Raw genomic sequence first — 24,710 nt, 5'->3', positions numbered from 1 at the left:
ACTTTGAAAGTCTCGTGAGAGTAGTTTAGTTTTCCAGGTGTTTACCCCGGTGCAGGCAAGGGGAGAGTGGAGCCAGATAGTTTTGACCTCTAGCTGTTAAAACGATTATTGCTTCAGTAATTAATCATTTTTTAAATGGACAGTGTTTCTGTGCCACATCATCTTTTGTTTAACTTTATCGAGTGGTTCTGTGGATATTTTTTGGATGTGGATGAAGACGATGAATCTTCAGTGCGTCAAGCTGAGGCTTCATTTACTGGAAACCTACTTCTATGTTGCCTGATGATGATGTGTTTAAAACTACAGTTTGACATTTTGGGAAATATCCTTATTCGCTTTCTTGTGGAGAGTAAGATGAGAAGATCAATGCCATTATCAAGTTTGTTCATCAAATGTAAGGCCAAAGCCAGCAGTTCTTCAGCTTAGCTTAGTTTAGAATTGAGACTGGAAACAGCAAGCCGGGCTCTGTCCAAAAATGTGTCTTTTTAATTATTGAATTATTGTTTCATTATTTAAGTATCATGTGCTGTACTATTTCGTGACCAGTGGCCATTGTAACATGATTGACACTGACATTTTTCAAGATTAAACTAGACTAACAAGTAAACTGAGCTTTAGGGGTGCTGACAGGTGACTTTTGCTACCTTTGAATGGAGCCAAGCCGGCTGTTTCCTCTCGTTTCCAGCTCTGCTCCATACTTACGGCTTCAGCTAGGCTACATTTAGCCCAAATACAAATGAAAGTGGTATCAATCTTGTCATTAAGCTCTCAGGGGAAATCAAAAAAGCCTGTTTCTCAAAATGTTGAACTGTTCCTTTAAAGCAAATGAGTCAACATAAACCTTAAAGTTAGGAGAAAAACAGTGTGCTATTATCCTGTAACTGCTGCTTGTGGCTTCAGTATAAGTCGCACAGTCTCGCTTAAAGATTTTTAATTCTTGTAAATGAGGTGCGTTCTGAATATGAGATCCCTCCGTTGCAGCCCCGCAGGCCCATTTAGGCTAATAAGACTTTAACCTGGATATCTTGCCAAGTGTCTCCGGAAAGGACAAAAAGCTGCAGATACACTTATACTTATGAGAGCCATGTATCACATTGATAAAGGAGTGAGGCTGAGTGACCAGTGGAGAAATTACAACTGGCAGTCCATTTGTGCAAAAATGGAGCACCTCTCTTATGAGGGAGCAGATGTCCTTGCCTTGAATCCTGCAGCCAAATAAAAAAATACAGCAGCTATCTGCTGGGTCTCAGCTGGTGAAGGCATTTCAAAGTCCAATTTGAGAAATGTCTTTCATCTCATGACTGAAAAGAGAAGAAACATTGGTCCAAGTTGCAATCTGTAGACAAACTGGGGTTAATTACGTCTTTTGAAGGATTTGATCCATCAAAAGTTGTTTTGACTATATCAACAGATTCAGCAACACGTCTTTGAACCTTGATCATTAAGTTTCTCAGTAGCCAGAAAATACTCAAGCTAAGTCAAAACAGGGGAGCCGACTGTTTTTCAAAGCTGAATTTCAAGATGTTTTTTAGAAATTTGACTCACGCATCGACACACCCTATTCTGTTATGACACTGCATAATGAAGCAGGTGTTATCTTGCAGCTTCACATCGGTGTAAGAGGAAGGGGATGTCAATGGGGTTTTTCAAACCGGCTCCTCCCCTCACAGATGTTGAGTTAAATTTGGCCCTCGACACCTGCAGCAGGCTCAGCAGGAAGTTCTGGAGCTCGAGAGGAGCCGCCTCTGCAGCTGCTCTCACCACTGATCAGACGTACACATACATACATATCTTACCTACACCTACACTATGTTTACAGTGCACACATTCTTAATTAAGCCTCTGGGAGTGTTCATCTACAGTCTACGGTATGCTCAAGGTGGCTGAGAGGAAAATTGGAAGCAACATATTTAAAAATGTTAAAAAAAAAAGGGGAAATGCAATTCATTTAAAAGTCATATTGATTGGTAAGCATTAGGGAAGATTTGCGATGTTAGCGATAAATGGCTAGCGTTAGCAATGTTAGAAACTGGCCACCACTTGAGGGGGCAGATGATTTCAACAACATGTGACAGGAATGCAATGGAAGAGAGGAGATGCAATGCCACATTTAGTGGCTGAATGTTACCAATAATACCTTTAAAGGGATAGTACGGGTCTTGTAGATGTGGGGTTGTATGAGCTACTTATCCCTAGTCAGTGTATTACCTGCAGTGGATGACGGGTCAGCTCTCCTCCTGTGTGGAGGGGGAGAGCTGCACCGACAGCAGGACGTATTTTAGCCACCTAAAAGTAGGCACACCTAAAAAAATATATATCCGATTAAATGTACGCTTTATTTTGAACATTTTTGGTGCCTCTAGTTACATTACATTCAAGAGAAGGCCAACATCTCTAGGGCCAATATCTCCAAAACTTTGCAACTCACACCAAAACAATCTAAATGGATACATAGCACTACGGGTAAGAGGAAAAATTTTAGTTTTGATTTTGGGGTGAACTGTCCCTTTAATAAGCTGGTGATGATGGGTTTCATAATCACCTAACATATCCCCAAGATTAGTGTTGATTTAATCACTTTCATAACGTCTGACTGCTATAACAAGCTTGTGCAATGACCGAATCTTACCTCAAATGATCCCACTGATGTCTGCACGCTTGGTGGGGCGTGGTCATGCACTTACTGTACATGTCAGGCTGAGACTAATCATGTGTGACCTGTAACACTTGAGGATTTTTAAACCATGTGCAACAGCTCCCAGACAAATAGTCAATCCCAAGAGTGAAAATCCCATTACCGGTCCTTTCTCACCTTTGCAGCATCCGGCACAGACTTTGTCTTCATTCTGAAAATGTGACCTCTATCATTTAGTTATTTTGTTATTGTTATATAAGCAGCTGCATTTAATTGTATTAGATTTGTTTAATCACGAATGCTGCAACCAAGTAAATTAACTGTAGAATGATTATAATATAAGTGGATCTAAGTCAGAATGATGTTCATGCATGTATGTAGTTTTTATGTGTATATTATGAACAATGTAGCATGTACACAGACTGATTTAGGTAACCAGGTAGGTTATAAGGTGCGGTGAAAGTGAGGCCAGGGCTCCTCCAAGCCAACTGATCTTATTGGATTACAGTACCTGCAGTTAAAGCAGCTTACAGAAGCGGTAAATTCAGACCACTGCCTCCTTGGCTATTGTTCTCCTTCAGCGGGATTAGCTCAAACAGAGTTTAAACAGCAACAATGCACAAAAACTACTCATATCTGTCTCCGCAAATCAGACACCTGGCAGATAATTTCTCTGGCATACGTGCATGGTCTGGCATATTGATTATACCGTAACCAAGGGGATGTGCTGAAGTGATCCTCCCCTTTGTGCACAGTGCTCATGAAGAGGGGACCAGCTGAGAACAGCTGGGTATTTCATCAGTTCTGATTTCCATACACCACCTGTTGTAAGAGCCGGTCAAGCACATGAAATTTGTTACCACTAATACACATTTTCATCCAGTCGTATCCAAGATGCAGTACAGAATGTGAAACTTATTTTTCTTACATTGGTAACAAGTTATGGCACAAAATCACAAGGCCTAATTAGAATATCTCTGCAGCTGGTCTAATCAGATTATTTCCACTGGGAATATGCAGGCCATTACACCAGCATAATTGTCTTTTATTTTTAGTGAGGTAGATCTCTACCTTATACTAGGGTGCCGTACCAATACCTGTTGTCTTGCAGGCAAGGCAGGAGGTGGGACGGGGGCTTTTATGAGTATGCATCAGCGTGAAAATCAACTAAGAGGCTGCAAGTTTATAAAAATGCGGAACAGAAAGAGTCTTCACTGTGTCTTAATGTTGTGTCTGATGATTCAGCTGCATATTCTCACATAGCCCTTCTTGCTCAATGGTGGTCTGCAACAGAAGTGCAAAAGAAGAAGAGAAAGCTGGTGACGTGCAGGGTTTGGGAGGGTCTATTTACAAAGTGGCACTCTACTTCCCCATCTCTGAGTCCTGTGTGTGATCTGTGTGAAGTTAGGTACGGTAAACCTCTTAAGCTTTGACAGTGGAAATGACACAACTCTACGGGGACGTGATGTCATTAACGGATTATTAATGACATCACGTCCCTGTAACAGAGTCCAAAAGGCTGGCAGACAGACAGAGGGAGGATAATAGACCGTTGTTTGGATGACCTTCCTCTCACACTACGCTGGAAGGTCCTGTACTCGGTGAGGGATCACAAAGTGTGTCATCCAGTTGTGCACGCTGCATGCTGATCCTCAGAAAGCCTTGACTCATTGTTCCAGCTGCCAGAGCTCCAGTAATAGAGTTTTAATTGTCAAGTGGAACAAATTTGCGCAGAGTTTACGACTGTGGATGTGAGGTTGCTCAAGTGAAAAGAAGTTCTATCAGTTTTCTATTCTAATGAGCTATTATCTATGTTTCTTGCTCCCAGTGGTATCATGTCTTCAGTGGTTCACTGTCCCAGATCCAGAACTGCAGTTAGAGGCCACCACATTGTTTATAGAGTTTTTATCGAGCCCTCTGTCTCTCCTCCTAACACAACTGGACTTTAGAGGGACTTAACAATCTCTGACATGAAATCGAGACATAATGAGGAATAATGAAAACACAAGAGACTCTTTGTTCCTAATATATTTAGCTTCGCTCTGACATTTCCTGATGAATGCGAGGATTCGTTTGCAGGCATGGCCCACACAGAGGACTATGGGAGCCTCAGACAAGAAAACTACCAACCATTGTGCCCACACATCATTGCTGCTCAGGGAAGGCCTGAATCTGCACATGAGAATACTCGCTCTAACACATGCACAATGATGCACAATCTGTGCACCCACACAGACGGTGGCTGCATTTTGTCGTCCTTCTGTCTCCGGTGCAGTCAAAGCATGCAGATGCTGTGTTCATTAATTTGGTAGTCATTTTGTCAAATCTGTTTGGAAAATTCTAAGTCAGCTGTAAGTCAGACTAACAAACACAGAATGAATCACCTCTCCCTCCCACTAAACTTGTGCTTTGCTCATGACCCTCACAGAGAGCACTACTGTCTCCCCATCTATCCCATCTCCTGTCTATCTATATCAATGGTTGTTGACTGTTGTTGTCATGCATTGTGTGGGGAGAAAGCACTCTGGCAGTGGAAAACTTGTCAGGTTAACCCAGGTTACTATAATGAAACACTGAGCAGAATACGCAGAGAATAAAAAAAGGGCTTATTTTTTATCAGATCATGTCTGACATCAGAATTGCTGCGATTCACAAACACAGCAGCAGCTGTGTTCACTTTTATATATATACAGTAAAGCCCTTTTTTTCCCACTCTGGTTGATTGGTAGCCAGTCGTCTGTACACTGTATCCATGACAACTGAGTTCTCGGTGATCTGTATTCAACTTCACTTAATGTCAAATGTAACCAAAGCCTGGAAATACTTTTTTTAAATGGAATATAGGTTAGCTACTGTGATGTCATTGAATGTAGACGCGCATGTTTGTATCAGACAATGATGCTGAGCACTTATCCTTCATCCTCCCCTTTCACATTCAACAAAATGAATAACACAGTCTGTTTTTGCACAAGTGGTTTTGGATGTACTTTTAATATCTTTTGTCATATCATTTGATAACAATGACTGATTGCATAACCAGTATAGGGGAGAGTGGCACCACATGAATAATGTGTGTTTTTTTTCTTCCACTGCATCATACCAGTACTGGATTTGATATCAGCACCAGGAAAACTGCATTAAAACACGAACCGCAGTGGAGAAGCTTTTACAGCATAGCAATTTACATCTTAAAGACCTCACTGTGCCTGGTGAAAGAAGAAGCGAAGCACTTTTATGGAAATGGCCACTTGTGTACCCCCACTTACTCCACTCTGATTTTCCCTCCAGATTGTGTAACTAAGAAACCAAATTAACAGCTCATCAGCGGATTTGGTTAATATCATCGAATCCAATTTTATGGATGAAAGTGCGCTTTCTCTTCCTGTCTCGCTCTGTTATTTATATTGCAATTAGGAATAATGATGCTTTTACACATTTTCAAATGTTGCCATCCACTCTGTGCAGGCTTTCACAGAGAAATTGGAGGTGAGCCGGTTTCTTGTTTTGGAAGAATTTATAGGATCACCTTGGGAACAGTGTGCCTACACTTTACTTTATTAATATGGCAAGTTATGTGTGAGTTCAGTAACTGAATATTTTAGTACAAGGTCTGTTCTAATTCCAGTAGCTGAAAATGTCACAGTGTGATTTTTTTGGGTCAATTTCAAATAAATCAGATCACTCAAAGTTGTGAGACCACAAGAAGCTCTGTCTGTATGACTATGGTGCTTAAACCCTGCAACATTCAACAATCGTCTCTTTGAAAGAAAGAAAGAAAGAAAGAAAGAAAGAAAGAAAGAAAGAAAGAAAGAAAGAAAGAAAGAAAGAAAGAAAGAAAGACAGTGGCTGAATCAGTGTTTCTGACAGGAGACTGCACACACAACAGATGTCTTTATCTCATGTCCTTTCACACTTTGACATGCACAGCATGGCCCCCTCTTTGTAAGGCGGTATGTGTGCTTCTGTTCTTGACATTATATACATGAAATAATGTAGACATTGACAAAAACCTCTGGTCACATGGATTTGATCGTTCAGCGACATGTTCACTACAGTCCACAACATGTGTCACATCTAAAGGCGTCCATATGTACTTAGGGGTAGACAGACATGATTGAAGAGAAGCTGGGAGCTTCTCCTCTATTCTCTTCTCTTCTATTGCAATCATTGGATGAGTGAAGTGTCAGCTACTGGGGTTTCAGACAAGACTAAGATTCAATTAGTCTATAGCTGCTGTTCTGCGAGGATGTACTTAGGCACAAGGGTGCTTTGAGGTAAATGCTAATGTCAACATGCTTGCTTGGTCAGAATGAAAATGTTGACTTATAAAAATTATACTCACTCAAACATGATTTAAGGGTCCTCTTTCATGTCTATCCATGTTTCTACAGTTGCCCATAACAGAAAAAACAAACACTGGCTCTAGGGCCTTTAGATTTTCATATTTTTAGCGACTTCCTTATGAGATGATGAGACGAGGGGTCTTCAGTTAGTTGCAGTCTTTAACCTCACTGCTAGATGGCACTAAATCCTACACACTGGACCTTTACATGTTAATCTTATTTGCTATTAACCTGTTTTTTTTTTCTTACTCATTTTTTCTGTTTTAGCATGTTTCAAATAAAAAAACTCTATTCTAAATCTAATCTTAAACATACTGATGTAAGAAGGCATCATGTTCACCGCCTTCTTTTGTGTGCTCATCACGCCATTGTAGTATTAGTATGCACTTGGTTACATGTTTGCTAATTAGCAATAAATACAAAGTACAGCTGAGTCTGAGGGGAATATTATTAATTTTGCAGGTATTCGGTCTTGAATCAAAGTATTGGACTAATGGAAACTTTGAACTGATGATGGCTCTGGAGGAAAAGCCAGAAGATCCCTTAAGTCATAAGATGCATCCTCTGGGAACAATGAGTTTCTATAGTACACAGTGATAGTCCATCCAATAGTTCTTGAGATCCATCAGTCTATATCAATAGTTCAGTCAATGAAGGACTGATAGACCGACCGCCATGGCCATCCCTGGAGCCACAACAAATTTTCTTTAACTTAATACAATTATTATTATCATCTTATTATTTTTGTTTAAACAAAATAAAACAGAATAAAATAAAACAAAACAATAGGGGTCGATCAAGACAACAATGCCTCTTTGACTTGTGGAATCACTTATTATGAGCACTGCAGGAGACAGCGCTTTAAAATGCCTGAGGAACTTCATTACCCAGAGAGCTCCGCTGCAGTATAAATAGTAACGAAAGGGGCGTTCCCTCGGTGACATGTGGAGGAGGTAAGAAGAGGATTGTTGCCGAGGACGCATTCAGCTGTCAGAGATAACGCCGCTCAGCCTGCTCTTACCTGGAGTTTCACCACCATGGACTTAACCGAGGATAGCGCTGTGGAAATTATCCTGTGCTGACCCACTTCTTCACACGTCTCTCCTCCTCTGTCCGTCTTTGACGCCTCCTTGCCTATCTGCCAGGTAAAGTCCGTCTCCATCCGTAGTTTTTTCCAGCGAGGTTATTGTTCATTTAGTCACTGAGCCGAGCATCCCTGTCAGGAAGTAGCCCACGCGCTCATTTGTTGCTGTTGTTGAGCTGACGCTCGTGCGATTAAAAAACGAGGCTACTTGACAGTTAATGTAGCTAGCAGAGATGTTTGTGTCTCATTTCTCACCCCAGAAAGCACTTAAAAAGCTGAAATATGTCACAAGACGTTGAAATTACGTGGTATATTTAGAGAAAAAGGCGGTATATAACAAAATACAAACTTTACATAGTGTATTTGCTTTGCTGTGGTGGAGTGTTGTGGGACATCTGACTCTGTGTAAGTTAGGCTAAACATGACCTTCAGCTTCATACGCACGCATTTATTTGACAGAAAATAAAAATATATTTCATTAAAATGGTCACATTGTGTGCTTTCGTCGTTTCTAAGACTTTCCTTTCTGGTGGCACAGCTGCTGCATAATGTGAGTTCACATCAAAGTTTAAGCTAAAATTCTTCCAAAATGTCTGCGGTTTGAACGAGAGCATCATCTTTGGTAGTAGTTAAAGGGATTGACCACGATAAAAACCACTTCACCTCTGTACGTGCTGCTGGGTGCTTTCATACAGGCTTAGATTCTCTTAACTTGGAAACAGACTCAAGAGTGGTGACCTAAATTGAAGGTGTATTGGTTTCACACAGCTAACAAAAGCACTGTGCACAGAGACGCCTTATTTCGTTTTTCTTTGCAGGATTTCATTCATTGTCATTTTCTGATGATTCAGTGCATTTGTACAGTTGTAATAAGCTCATTCATGGTATCTGTTAAATGTTTAGCCTATTCTTTAAAGTGAAAAGGAGAAAACCATATTAACAAGATGCACAGGACACATCTTGCTTAGCTTTATAGCTCAGTTATTTATGTATAATGTAAAAAAAAAATCTCAATTACTCCACAAATGTTACGCATGGTCTTACAGTAGGTGGTGCTCTGAGGATGAGCTAAAAAAACATTCAGATGCTCCATAACCAAACAAACTCCAGCAGTTGCAATGTCCAGAATCCAGAGATATTATTGCCTGAATATTCCAACATGTGATCCAAATATGATGATATCAACAGTGATACTCTCCAATCATAGTCGCAGATTTTATGTTAGGAGAATATCCTACTCCATACTCCTAGTATGGGACCACTTCTATACTGCTAGAACCTGGAGTTCATGTCATCCCAGATACTGAAGAAATGTGCTCATATTTGGACATACATCTTCAGTATAATATATGTCCTCATGAAGTATACTGAGTCCATATTTTACCCATATATGGCTCTTATCAACGAAACTCAGAATATGCATCAGAAATAGTGCGTATTCTCCAGGGAATCTCAAGGATATGCGATCATAATATACCTGGATTCTGGCTCTTTTTCACTCAGTGAATGTTTAGTTATAAATAACTGTCATTGTTGATCATTTAATTGACCATCTGAGTGAAATATTTGATAATAATTCCAAGTGAGTGATGTGACTGACTGCTTTAAAGACTTCTGGTGTCAATCTTTTGCAGGTGTAGTCCAACCTTAGGAACCATGTCGGACAAAATGTCCAGTTTCCTCCATATTGGGGACATTTGTTCCCTGTATGCAGAGGGCACCACCAGTGGATTTATCAGCACTTTAGGGTAAGTCTGCTTGTTTTGTATGTGTGACTGTTTTACTACCTCACTTCCCCATGACCTCATGCTGCAGGATTCTAGCTGAGCTCACTAAATGGATGGAGCTTCAGATAATATTGTCCCACTGTGCAGAATACACAACTATTACACAATAGAGGCTCCAGAATAAACACAGTAACTCGTGTAATGATCTACATGGTTGCAGTTTTTGAACCACAAAATGGCTGTGCTGAGTCGATGGCGTAGTTTAACAGATGGATTCACATAATGGATGGATTTAATGCATCTGTTTGGCTGGTGGAAATAACCAAAGTGTCAACATGAGCATTACCTATTTGGTTCTCCACATTTTGTGGCAAATACTAAGTTATCTGATTTCAGTGAAACAAGGGAACCCATTTAGTTGAGGTATGCAGAGACAGAGTCGATTTTGAATATATGTCAATTCATTGTGCTGCCCTAATTCTATTCGTTTTCACGCCGTCAAATACAGACTAAATGATGGAACAAACTGATGTTTTTCCATGTAGCCGCTACTCTAGGGAAAATGGAAACAATCCAGTTATCTTTGTGACAGCAGTGGCAACAATAATCCAACTTGGAAATGCGAGAGGAAGGGAGTTGTTTGTTCCCGCTTTAGAGTCAGGCCGACCTCCTCAAAATAAATCTGGTCTGAGCCCTCCTTTAGATATTTGTGTTGTGTAATAAACAGAACCTATTTGTATATTTTAACAAGAACTTTCAGAGCTGTAACCTGGGGTATTGTAAGAAAATGATATTTAACACAGTTGGCAGCTCTACTGAGAGTACATTTCAAGTTCTTTTAAATCGATATTTTGAGAAACACATGAAGCTTTTTTTATTTTTTCTCAACTTAAAAGTTAATGACTACCAAATGCATGTACTCATTTGCTTTTGTGGACATTGACTGCAGTCACATGTCTGTTTTCGCTTAGTCTGATGGTTTTGACTTATCAATGAATATAGGAAGGTATACTGAGTCCCTCTTCATAACACTGTCTCCAAAATGTTGTAAATAAAGAATGAGGTTAGTCTTATTTGAGAAGTGGTGGATCCTGCAGTAGTCACAGCCTTTATTTCCTTTTCTATTGTGTGCTCAGTTGGCACTCTGGATTCAAATTACCCTGTCTCTTCCTGCTGCATGTTGAACACCATTTATTTAAGCACTTGACTTCTTCCCTCCTCCCTAATTGTAGGCAACGAGTTAAAAGTGCATCTCATTATGTACAAATTTAGCAAACCTTGACATACCATTGACAGTCAGAACAGAAGGCTAAATGAAGAAGATGCAGTCAGAGAGAGGGCAATCATTAATGTGATTTTTCCTGTCCAGCATGTGACAGCACATCCAGCATGTCAGGCTCCATTCTCTAGACTTTATTTTCTTGCATCAAGCCCATCTCTTGCTATTTTCTCCCCCAGGGTGTTCGTTTTTGTATTCCAAGGTGAAAATGAGCACAGCATCTGTGTTATTGTCCTCCTCTTCCTAAGTGCTGCAGTCATCCTCCTCTTGCCATGTCAATCTAATATTTGCTACTAACCACAGGCCGTGCCGAGCCCTCCTCCTTGCCAGCTCTCAGACACCATGCTCTTTCACAGTTTAGCGTTGTGCGTCACCCACCATGGCAACAAATGTGTGCACAGCTTTGAAGACTGCCACCATGACAGTGCTCGTTTGTCAAATTTCCCACCTCATATTGCTATACCTAGTAATCAACCCCCCCCCCCCCCCCCCCCCCCCCCCCCCCACACACACACACACACACACACACACACACACTGCTACTGTGAGTGCTCCTGTTCAAGAAAAGAGCTTAGAGGACGGTCGGAACTATAAATAGCATTATTGTATTAGGTGTTTTGCTGTCAGCGTACTGAATGTGACCTCTGAGAGACAGCTGCAACCACCTGGACCACTGCTGGTTCAGAGAGGATGCCACTGAGGGTTGTGATGCTGGGAGACTGGGATGTAGATATGAAGCTGCATCCCAGAATGTGAGAGGAGGTTTCTTCATGACCTTGGAAACTGATGACCATTGAAACTCCTGTTCTTTTTGGACCTCTGCCTAACAGTGCATCAGTGTGATCAAGGCTATGACTCTATATTGGATTGCACAATATAGATACATTTTAGGCTTGATAATGGGCAATTGATATTATCGGCTAGCAGCCAATAATCAATATAGCCAATAAATACAGTTTATAATATGAAACCAAATAGTTTTTCATTTACTTTCAATGGCTTTCATAATCACCGTCGCTACGTGAAACAACAACAACCGCCAAGCTAGCTGGCAAGTTACAGTAACACTAGAAAACCTAAACAGGCTAGCAGCTGTTATCTTTCCTTTTGCTAGGATTTAGCCATTTGAATCCCAGGCCTCCCCACATGCAAACCAAGTTCCTCTTTACACTGTTTTATAGGGGCACCATTGCTGCATCCATGGTTAAACACCGCCCAAGATGATTGTCATTGGTTTAAACACATGCAAATAAGCCAGAGTGTGTGTTACCCATACCAGAATAAGAATTGGTGTAGCCAGACCTTTCTCCAGCACTGACATAGTGCATAGGAGAAATGTGTCTGGCAGTCTCATTGACTTAACAATTTCAGCATCTATACGCTAGGTGTACGTGGTGGTATACATCTTTGAAATTGGTTTGCCAATAAACAGAGGAGAAGAAGAACAAGCTCAGCACACTGTTGTTGCACACATGACGTCAAACTCCTGCATCTGGGTAGAGCCACACAGTGTATGTTGGAGATCCAAACATGTTGTTGCCTGTGTGGTTTATTTGATTTGATTTTTTACTTATTTTAGGAAGGGTTCTGAGTGAAAGGAAATAGTCTTAAGAGTTTTAACACAACAAATCTTATTAGAGCTATGAAATATTAAATCGTCCATCTTTGGTCACCTCCCTCAGGTGTGCATTAACTACAGGGTACAAACGTATTTTTAAAATACAAAAATGTTAAATTATCGATTATCTTATCAGTTGATTAGCATGAGAAGCAGGTCATTATTGGTGATCGGTATTAGCTGAAAGAAATCCATATCATACATTCCTACTTTTTATTCTTATAGAGGAGATTCTCTGTGCTTTCTACCTTCATCATGACAGTGCTCCTGCAGTACAGTGTATACTGCATGAGCTATAAAAAGATGTAACTGACTGGACTGGCTAGAGCCTCCTACTGAAGTGTTGTTTTTGTGCTGATCTACTATCTCATAGTATTCCCAGGGGTTTCCCCAGAATTCCTTGCTATAATGGTGCTATCAAGTTCAAACAAGTTTTTTATCAACACATTGTGTTATATTATCTGGAAGAATTGCAAGATAAGGTTAATTAATGGTGCTCCTGAAGAGTATAATTAGGTAGCACTGCTGTTGAATTCTTTAAGGAAGGCCCTGGGTCCCCTGTTTTTGTACAATGATGGTACAATCTATCACATGTGCTCCAGTTTAGAAATCTGTAACCTCATCTTCTGAGTCCTGTGTTAGTTTCTGCTACACCACATATTTTTTCATAATAATCAGTATATTAATTTCAGGCCATAATGCAGAGGAAACCTGTTACCCCTGCTCCAATCATTTTTAACTTTGGGAAGCTTCAGTAGGTTGGCACAGCCTTTTGTATAGTGTGGAAGAGGTTTGGACAGTTTAGATCACCTGATATCAGACCAATGCTTTGAACTAAGATGTTGGGCAGTATTGACCACAAGAGCTTCCCTGTGTCTCCAACATAATGTTTGACAGTATTCATGTGCTATGAATGAGCTGGCACTTCTGATTAAATTGAACAGTTTTTATGTCCAATAAAGATGCCCTGATGAGTTTTCTTATAAACAACATTACATGGTGTTAGTCACCAATACTCACCAAACATTTGCAAATCCATCCATCATTTACATCCATGTCTGCTAGCTTCTGTGATAGCTTCCTTTGCTAGCACATTGCTTGTGGAATAGTGTGACACCATTGACAGGACTGTCCACTGGTTTCTATTAGCTAAGTTATTACGCTCATTAAGGATTCTGTTACAACAGTATTATCAGTGTGATCTGATTGTTCATGTATTGAAAATGAAAGTCTATAGAGGTTTAAAGTCTATTTAAGTAGCGTGTGTCTTGAGTGATGGACTCATCATAATGACGGCTGTGTCCCCAGGCTTGTGGATGACCGCTGTGTGGTACAACCAGACACAGGTGACCTCAACAACCCTCCCAAGAAATTCAGAGGTAAGGTCTCAAAATCACGTACTTCTTACTTAATGATATCTTGAGGTTTATGGTATACTATAAATTAGGATTTTTAAAGTTAAAGTGTTTCATATTAAACATTATTTTCCTTATTGCACTGTTGTAGTTTAATTTTCAGATGATAAAATGTATTGGTTTATTTTCCTGACATTGTTATTTATTATCTGACGTGGTCCTGGCTGCTCTTTCAGAAGGGTCAGATGGGCATTTGGGTCATTTGATTCCCTAAAATTCAATTGATAAAATAGGGTCAGGAGAGTAAATCGGAAGTGATGTAAAGAAAAATGCTTCACATGAACTATCCTTATCCTTATCCTTATCCAACTGTTTCATGGTGCGTTACAGATGGTCTCCATCAAGTATCTGCAATAGGAATTCCCATATGTTGTGTCCATTGAAAGATACAAGCCAAGATAAGACAGACTTATATAATTAACTCAATAATAATACAAACCTGTCTCGTCTCAGTAATGGATAAAATCATCCAAATGAGGCTATACACGTAGAAAGGTTAAACACTGGCTTGTGCCAGTCAGTATGTTGTTCTTGATTTGTTTTAATTTCTTTATTTGGCTGCACTGATGATCACATTACTTAAAGCTTGGTTAGATGAATCTCTGTTAAGTTGATTGGGGCATTGACATGTTGAAGGAGTAATAAATTCATAACTACCAGCTATGACAGCGGGGGGTTATATATTCAGCTCGTTAGTGTGCGTGTGTGTGTCTCATCAAGGCCGAATTGGCATATGATGATGTCCACAGTGAAACATCGTGATGTACATGGAAGTCTTTGTTGGGTGGGGTCTAGTAGTTGATGACTGTCAGCGATCTACGATGGACCATCATGGCATCGTTTATTGGCTCAAACCTAGTTGCAGACCATTGTATCCTGGTTTCATTCCCGACCCCATTGCAAGATGGTCTCTTGTTCTAACTCGATTCTCGTGCTGTTAAATATTTACTAAACGTAATAGTAGAGTAAGTACTGAGTTATATAGGGGGCCATTTGGTTTTAACAGTGTAAATTCTTTGAGGTATTTTTCTCTTTGATTTTGCTTCATACTGGTTAAATATTGTTGGTCAATAGTGCTTGCAGATTTTAGATAATGCATTCATGCTTTGTCCCTCCTTTTCTATCAAAAGATGCTGTACTATGTTAAAATGTGGTCTCTGGATTGAAAAAATGTTGCTTTCATGTTCCTGAAACCATGTTGAGATGACAATGGTTATGTTGGCATAGTATCTGTTTGGAAGCATCTATTTAAAAAAGGGGTTGACTGTAGCTGTGATGGTTAGCAACAATACCAGTGAGTGCTGTTGCATTCAGATATGCTCACTTGGAAGGAAATTAATGAAAACATTTGGGACACATTACTCAACCAACTACTGTCCGTTAAACACAAGAGGGGGAGACATTAACCTTTACAGCAAATTCTGATCCTCATTACAGAAAAGGATGATCATCTGAACAGCTGACAACAGGTGTAGATAATATAGTAGCCACTGAGTGTATCAAATTGGCTGCCAGTTTCTACAAAATTAATTTATAGATGTTTTGGCAGGTTTCGGACGGAGATCTTTAGTAAATTTGAGAAAGTGAAATGACACAGTTGCCAATGTCATATCCATTTACTCGGATCAATATGCTTCCAAATGGATTCAATTCAGTTGACCTTATTATACGTGGAAGCCTTGCAGCAACTTATTTAATGTGTCCCTGTCTTTGTCATAATTGGTGCTTTCATCCTTGCGTGTAACAGGAAGAGGGTAATGCACACAGACTCACTGAGCGGAGGACTGTTTTCTTTGAGGTCTTTTTACCACAACATAGATTTGTAAATGCATTGTCTCATGGTTTTTTTGTTGTGTGTCATGGAGTCATTTTGGACACAACATGAATTGAATCTCTGAATCAGATTCAAAATTGCTGAGTCATCACACAGCTTTGTTTGTTTATATCGATGTCATTACTATCCTCTAATGTAATGCAATTATAGAACGTATATTCTGAATCATCTAGCCAGAAATGATAGAGCCCTTACATTGTCTAAGTGTCCATCTTTATCTTTTGAAAAAGATGACCAAGGGTGAACATTTTCCCAACCAAAGGCTCTTTTGTTGTGTAGACATACGTAATAATCTTGTATCTACCACATGTAGTGCTTTTGTTTTTAGTTCTGGTTCTCAGAGTGAATAGTTTCTCTTCGGGCTGCAACTCAGAGTTAGGCATCAGGCCCATGACAGCAACCTGCCATTACATCCAAACATCCAATAACAGGCTGTAACCTGATAGCCTGAACATCTGCACAGATTAGCTAGCAGCTATACAGCTAAAAATAAAGTATAATTTGTCTTTTGTGAAGAGCACATGCATTTCTATTGTTTCAGCTTCCCTTTCTGTTTAAACTGTTGTACCTCATTATGTATATATTGTCGCAACTGTCACACCCTGCAGGCGAAACTCCTGTTACCACCAACATACATCCCTGTGCCAGGTTTAAAAGCATCCTCGTCTCAACACCACATGTCTGTAACTTAGCTTGTTCAGCCTCATATGCATAAAACAACTTTGGCCAACTAGCCAAGGAAGCTGAGCTAGGAAAACTGTGTATGAAAATGGCATGACTGACAGAAACAGCGGCCCACGGGAAAAGAAACACTGCTGCCGCAAATTTAACTGAGTGTCTTGGGTTCGCCTAAGACAATAATGAATGGGACATGGAGACGTAATGTTAGTGCACTGAGCAGCAACATACTTCTTTTCATTTCCTCTCCCCACATATCACAGACAACAACTCTTGCCCTATGGCAACCCTGAGGGACACGCCTCTTAATTGTGCTCTCTGGTGGGGAGCCTTTTGAATCACGATGTTATGATGGTCAGGGATTCGTAGTCGATGGCTGTAAGCCATCGGCGATGGACGATGGCATCGTTCATCGACCCAACCCTAGGTCTGAGTATTATTTTTTCTTAAAGTGTACTAAAGTCATATATCACATGACCTAGTTAAGCTACATTTGAGTAAAACAAAAATTTTAAAAATACAGAAGAACAATAGTTTCCACTCGTATCTTTGAAATTGAAAGAGAAGTTATTGTAATTAAACAATTCTTAATATCTGTTAACTCCCCTTGCTCTTTCATCACTTCTATCCATGGTAGTTTCTCGTTTTTGTGTGAGTGTTTGTCAGCCTGATTGTTGTTTGGGATGCTTTAGATAAGTAATATTACATGAGAGGGTGTGCTTTAACGTCAGTTGGCCAACACTTAGTAACGACCTAGCAACAGAGGCAATTTCTAGTCCTTGTTGAGTCAGCCTTGAGCTGACATTATTGCTTTCTAGAGACTGTGATTTCCCAAACTAAATAAATACGACACATACAAACACAAAACTGCATAGCTAGCTCAGTCTCGCTATAAATGTTCAATATGTGCTGACTTTTTTTTTTACGGGGACAGAATTAGCTACTACATCCACAAACACATGTAGTAAGCTAGCTAGTAGTGCTGTGCACCCTGCTCACCAGCACAGCTGATGAAGGATGCAGGAGCGCCTAGTAACATCAAGGCTGAACAGTTTCTGTATGATCTAAACATTTCCAATAACTATATGTTCTTTAAGTCTAAAAGTCAAAATGTATTGTAAAAAGATGGATGTATGTATATGTATATATATGTATATGTATATATATATGTATGTATATGTATATATATATATATATATATATATATGTGTATATATGTATGTATGTATGTATGTATATATATATATATGTGTGTATATATGTATGTATGTATGTATGTATGTGTATATATGTATGTATGTATATATGTATATATTTATATATATTTATATATATATATATTTTTATATATATTTATATATATATGTTTATATATATATATATATATAAATATTTATATATATATATATATATATATATATATATATATATATTTATATATATATATATATATATTTATATATATATATATATATATATATATAAATATTTATATATATATATATATATGCATGTATGTATGTATGTGTGTGTGTATTGGCTTTTGCTCCAACTCTGGCAGTTACAATGTTACCATGGAAATGGCTGAGTAATATTTTTAGTGATGAGTAAGGTGTGCTGTCATGCTGATTTGAGCACATGCTAAATGTCTAGCTGGCCAATCGGATTGCTTGGTCGGAACTACTTGTTGTATAACAGTGCACTCCATCATGCCTCTCAGTGTATAAAGACTTGTTTTCTCTCCTCTGCTCTGCTGGACCGTTACAGTGTGCAACTATTGTCTCCACTTCTCACAGCAGTTGGTTATACTGTATGTTGTTCACCATGGGGGAAGGACATACAGGTGAACCATCGTGAATTGTACTTTCTGTGCCATCTGTGCACTGTGATGATTGAGCTCTGACACATTGGTGAGGTATGAAGTGGTTATTGATCTCTGGTGAAGTGATAGTGTATTGTGTGTGCGCACCCAGTGGCTCATGCACCATATACTGCTTTGCCCTTATCCCACTAGCAAGAGCACTGGAGGGATGTGCCTATACTAGTAATGTCACGATGCTGGAATTTCTAACTTTGATACAATACCTTGAAAAATATTGATATTCTGTACCATTTTTTATACCTGGGTCAAAGTTGCTGCTAACTCTGTGGCTAACTCTGTGGCTAACCCTGTTCACTTTAACCTGTGGGTTGCAAGCAAGAGGAGTCACATGTGCTTTTTCTTTCTTTGCAACTTGTATAACAAATTTTACTTTAAAAAACATCATATTGCAAGGACGTTGGTCTTGCAATACAGTAGTGGCCATGCAATATGATGTTTTTTAAGATAACTACTCACACTAGCAGAGACCATGATTTGTGTCAATTCGATCGAGAGCAACAAGGCGCAGCTGGCAACTGTATCAATCCTGTTGAAAATGAGTATTGAAACTCTTTCAAATATTTAAAATCAATATGTATTGAAAAATCTATATTTCTGAAAACACTAGCCTTTACGAAATACAGCTTTAGTTAAGTACTGTAGCTCCAGATTTGATGAGTAAAGGCACAGCCCTCTAAGCTGTAAGCATACCAGTTCCTCTGACTAGCTAAAGAAAAAGCTATTTTGGGATTGTCTGGTCTCAGTCCTGGTTCGTCGAAGTAGACTTTAAGTCTTCAGTCCTGTGTGAGTGTGGGAACCATTGACAATAGTTGCGTTTCCATCCACCTTTTCTTATTCGCATTTTCAAAAATTGCGAATAAATACTTGGATGGAAACGCCAGAAATTCGAAAAAAGGCAGTAAATTCGCAAAAAAGTTTTTACGCTTGGAGGGGGTGGATTTGTCAGCGTATCGATAAAAGGAAAATGCGACTTTTTGTTATGGAAACAGGTTTTGCAAATAAATCATGACTAACCTGGATGTGACGTCGTGGTACGACGTCCCAAAAGTCCTTCACCCAGCGACGTTCCCAAACAAATGGAGAACGACGCAGTCTCCCTCCAGCAAACTCCGACAGCACTCGTAACATTAAAAATCTTCTTTTCCTTCTCCTCTTCAGGAGGGTTTTGTAGGCTGTGAACGCTGACAAAATTGTAGCTAATGTTCTCCCAAGAGCCGACAGGTTCACCAGTAAATTGTCCATGATGTTGAGTGTCAGCTGAGTGTCAACTGTCAGCTGAGTGTCAACTGTTGTCATGGATACATCCGCGCTCTCTAATGACGTAATCTCACGGCGCACTCCTCCTCTCCCAATAACCGCAAAACAATAACGAATGGAAACGGGCATGAATTCGCATTTGCTTTTTGCGCATTTTCACAAAATACATACATACATTTGGATGGAAACCCAGTTACTGGTGTGAAAAAAAGTAGTAATAGCGGGGCTGAGCCTATACTCCTAGAATCTGTTGCAGGCCTTATGTTCGTATATCACAAGTGTTCCTGTTTTTCTTGTCACTGGGTGTATCACTGGAAATAGTGCTTTGTAAAGAAGCAGATGTTTTATTGTTGTGATAGTCTGTCAGGGTGTGCTCTGTTTATATCATTTTGCAGTTCAGGTGATTCACTGCTCTTTGGTTCACAGCAGGTGAAGTTTGATATTACACACAGATTTTTCCTAGAACTCAGACAGCACCAACATGGCTGCCAGATCGAATCACATCCTGATGTTGGAACAGCACGATGTGCCCTGCTGGAGCTCCATCAATGCATGACCAGTAAAGGCATAAACAACTTTATTTTCAATTCTTAATGAGATACTGTTGGTGTGTTTAACACACACTCAATAGACATCCTGATCTGAACCATTGAGAAAGGGGCATGTATGCGATAATTTAAATCATTACATTTTCTCTGATTGATTTAAGTGATGGAAATGGACAAATGAGTTGGTTGGGTGTCATGATTTTTGGGATATTGTCCCATAAACATTTAAAATGATTCAGCAGCAGTTTTTTGACTGATGCACCTGTATGCTAGTTTTCAAACACAAATGATTTAGCCTCATGAGCCTCTGTTAGTTGCTCAATATTGCTTTGAAAACAGCTGACTGGTTTATTTACCAGTTCATTGTTAAAAGTCACCCCTCTTCTAAATCAGTAGTTTTTTTTTTAACTCAGGTTCCAGAAATGTTGCTAATAAATGCTCAGGACATATATTCATATATTCTCTGACACACCTGGTGCATAAAAGCTGCAAGTGCAAGCTATAACTCACTGTGTTATCTGCTGCTGGTTGTAGTGGCCCTGTACATTCAGAGGCCTTTATGCGGATTTTCTGTAACAAGAAGAGTTGTATAGATTGGGTTAAAAGCAGATGGGTAACAGTGCGTTACGCATTTAAACAAGGCACTACCTTTTCATTTCAGCATGCAAAGAATCAACTGCACTTGTCCGTTTCTAACTGCGCTATTCAAATCATATTCAAAGTGGTGGTTCAACACCACTGAAGAAGAGCAGTAACAGCAGACTAACCCTGCCTACACTCAATGTGCTGTTGGCCTATCAGTCATGTAAGTAGTTTGTTATAGGCCATTCCAATTGCCACATCCCCTTTTTAGCCAATTGGCCAAATGTCAGCCTCCCACGGTGAAAAGGTTGCCAAAGGGTGAGGAAAGTGTTGTGGACCGACTGACAGAGTGACCTATAGAGATGCTGGTTGCAGCTGTATGTTTGACCCCACATGTCGCACTGTATCTGTTATTTTGAAAAATTGCTGTTTGAGAACATAGTTTCCAGATTACATATTATGGCTCATTTGGAAATGTGTTGTATTAAATATCTATGATTAAGTCAAATCAGTTTCATTTATGTAGCCTGATATAACAAATCAAAATTTGCATCAGGGGGCTTTAGCATCTGCACAGGATACATCAGCCTCTGTCCTTAGGGCATAGATTCAGATGAGAACAAACGCCTCCTCTTTTTCCCTTTAGCAGAGAAAAAATTAAGATATAGTGAGGACATACTTAACTCTGCCACAGGTTGTAGTCTTACCCATCTTATTAAGGCCAATGTTGAACAGAAGCAAAGTGTACCAGGACCAAAGCCTAACGACCCTGTCGAGTATTAATAGCACACTTGAGCTATTTAAATAGTCTGTATTACGGAGAGCTGTAACACTGCAGTTTAAACCTCTGTCTCTCTGATCAGAGTAGCTGATACAGTACATAAAATTAAGTGTGTGAATGTGTTCGTATGTGAATGTGTGTTTGTGTGTGTTTGTGTGTGTGCTTGTTTAGTGAAATACAGGTTGATTGCTGATGCTGATTGCCTCGTTAAAAATTAGTAGCAGGGGGCTTCTGCACATCTCTGTGTGCTCACAACCATCACTACAGTACAGTAATATACTCTGGATTCATTTTGTTTTAAATGTTAAACTCCTCCAGAAATAGGTAAATATTATAAAATTACAGAGATTACGTGTGAGGATGTAAATTTTCAGTTGTGCTACTTGATGCATCTTGTTTGTGTATTAGATTGTGTGCTGTTTTTTGTGAGCATTGCAGGAGTGCTGCAACTGTTATTCTAGTTTTTTTACAGAAGGAAACAAACTGTTTATCTAAACAATATTCATACAATCATTACAAGCTCATAAAGTACCATATAGGGATTATTTAATTAGTCCAAAGCAATTCCAAGGAAAACACTTCACAGCATGATATTGTCTCTGGTAAAACACAATGTTGCCAAATTTTTCAATGCTGTTGTTGTACTGGGGATGTGGCAGAAGCCTCACAGACACACATCTAAAAACCTGGACAAATAAAACCAAACTATCATCTTGTCTAGGTATCACCAGGCTGACTCATGAGTCAGAGTCAAACCTCCACATTTATATACTATAAGCAAGTACCTCTGAGGTCGAGGTTTATTTATTATATGTGTGACAACCTGTGACAAGAACAACATTTTATTGTACCCGTAGACCTTTTCCACAATTTAATTTGTCAAACACAGACATGACTATAGTACCATTACCATAAATCACCCCCTGTTCACTCATTCACTTCTCCCTGTATAATAAGCCTGTCATCACTGACAGGTGTAGAGTCACTCAGCTGTAATTCTCACATCTATAAAATGTGACACAAGTCACGATACAGAGTATAAATTTCACACTCAGGAGTGAGGATTTAAGAGACTGTAATAAAGTGACCTCTATATTAAATAGGGAGTGATTTCAGCCACAGCTAGCTACTCTGCTAAGTTAATTGTTTACCAGGTGTGTCTGCAGAGTTGGTGAATGGTTTGGTGTCAGAAAAAGTTAGAATTTCACTGCCTTGTAAAGTTTGTTTAGCAATTTAACCTAGTTGAAATATACTACCTACAAAAATTAAGAATACAGAAGACGGAACCCTTTTTTTACCGTTTCACAGCATCAAGTTATTTTCTTACTAGTGACATTATACATTATATTATAGTGACATTATACATACATATGACATTATACTTATTAGTGACGTAATATTTCAGATGTGTTGCATCAATGTTTTGTTGTTTTTATTCAAACCTAATTTAACAAATACTCTCAATCTTAATCTTCATTATCACTTAATAGTTTTGTGCTGTAAACACACCCTCTGCTGAGTAGCCCCCTGCCCCAGTTTATTTCTCCATAACCCCATTTGTTCATTCCTGGCAGACAGATGTTCTCCTAGTGCCCCATTTTCTTTATTGGTCCTTGGCCTCCTCTCCTTCACCCCCTGCCCCATGATGGCTAATCACTGGAGACTCCTGTGTTGGCCACATTTCTGATGGATGGCAGAGTGGCTATTTTTATCCTGGTTATAGCTCGTCAGGGTCCCCTGTACCAGTAAGCATACAGCTGTACTGTCTATGAACACTACTATGTGTATGACTACTAATTAGTGACATATTTATATCCTGTGTAGTGATTTTTAATAGTATTATTCCCAACATGGTTTTCTTCCAGTTTTTACACGGCAAGGACAAATTAGCATATTTCATCCTTTCTGGCACATAGGGTTTGTTTAAAACAGTATATTATTGTTGGACAGCTGCGCGAGTAAACCAGGAACACTAAATGTCTTGACTGAGACTCCATTGTAAAAATGTGTATGTGAGAGATGAGGTGTGAGGATTTGGCAGGAGGTTTGTATTGACTGTGGGTGGGATGTCTGAAGGCATCAACAGTACAAATAAGGTGACTGAGTAGCTGTCCCGGTTAATCCACAGGTTTTTTTGGTGTTGTTGAGATGCCAAAGAAAAGTAAAATTTTCTGTCTGGTTGGTGATCGTGCCTTGATGCCCTTTAATGGCCACACCACTGGATCTACACCGTTTCATAGCCTATATTCACATCATAGGAAGCTTGAATAATTTTATAATATTGTGGTCTCAAGGAAGCCTTAAGAGCAGAGTTCACAGAGAGTTAAGAAAATGAAAGTGTTTCTCCTGTGGGCAGTATGAAAGCGGTCAGTAAATGTTAATGCAATATTTCCATTAGATTTTTATATATCACCCTTACAAATGGAAGTTGTTGCCCAGTTGTGAAGCTAAAGGAAAAAAAGGTTCATGCAAATATTTGGATTTGTTTACTGCATATCTATGTCAAGACCGCCAAGCTGGGCAAAACTGTTGTAACTCCTTCTCTTTAATATTAATATGGCATTATCTATGCAGATTTTGTAGATTCTCAGGAGAAGATGGCCCAGTACGATTTGTGCAGATGAATTCAAGGGTCATATATTTTTTAGTATTATAAAGCAAGCTTGGGAGTAAAGTTATGTAATCTGACTGGCTAAGACTTGTCTAGTCTTGTTTTTACCAGAATTTGTGCAGGATTTACTGCTTTCTAGCACAAAGTGAATCACATATACAACACTTGGAATTAACACCCCATCTAGTCTTACACAAGCTATCATTTTGTTACACTTGAGATCAAATAAGTGGTCTGCTTTTACTGATATCACATTGAATGTAAATGTGTAAACCTGGAGTGTTAAAGTGCAAGATAAATTAGATGATTTTGTTGTCTATTTTTTTCTCATTGCTAATATTTCCAGTTGACTAATTTCTCAAAACGTTGCTGTGGTCTTTAGAGTTGCACTTCTTTAAGATCAGGTTAGGTAGTGAGGTATTTGTTGAGAAAAACT

At 39.2% G+C, this 24,710-nt stretch overlaps 1 protein-coding gene across 1 annotated transcript in view; it reads left to right on the top strand.

Moving 5' to 3' along the window:
- The first annotated feature begins 8,066 nt into the window (after positions 1-8,066).
- The window catches only part of itpr1b (inositol 1,4,5-trisphosphate receptor, type 1b), a 96,824-nt gene continuing 80,180 nt past the window's right edge, over positions 8,067-24,710 (top strand). Inside the window, exons 1-3 of the mRNA XM_073468456.1 lie at positions 8,067-8,123; positions 9,697-9,810; positions 13,995-14,065. Coding sequence (XP_073324557.1) covers positions 9,719-9,810; positions 13,995-14,065 — 163 coding nt within the window. The 5' untranslated portion in view covers positions 8,067-8,123; positions 9,697-9,718. The remainder of the gene's footprint in view (positions 8,124-9,696; positions 9,811-13,994; positions 14,066-24,710) is intronic.

Source organism: Pagrus major, chromosome 6 (genome assembly GCF_040436345.1).
Source record: "Pagrus major chromosome 6, Pma_NU_1.0".
In the NCBI taxonomy this organism is placed as follows: domain Eukaryota; kingdom Metazoa; phylum Chordata; class Actinopteri; order Spariformes; family Sparidae; genus Pagrus; species Pagrus major.
Note: the sequence above shows the minus strand (reverse complement) of the source record. Positions and strands in the feature narration are given on the sequence as shown.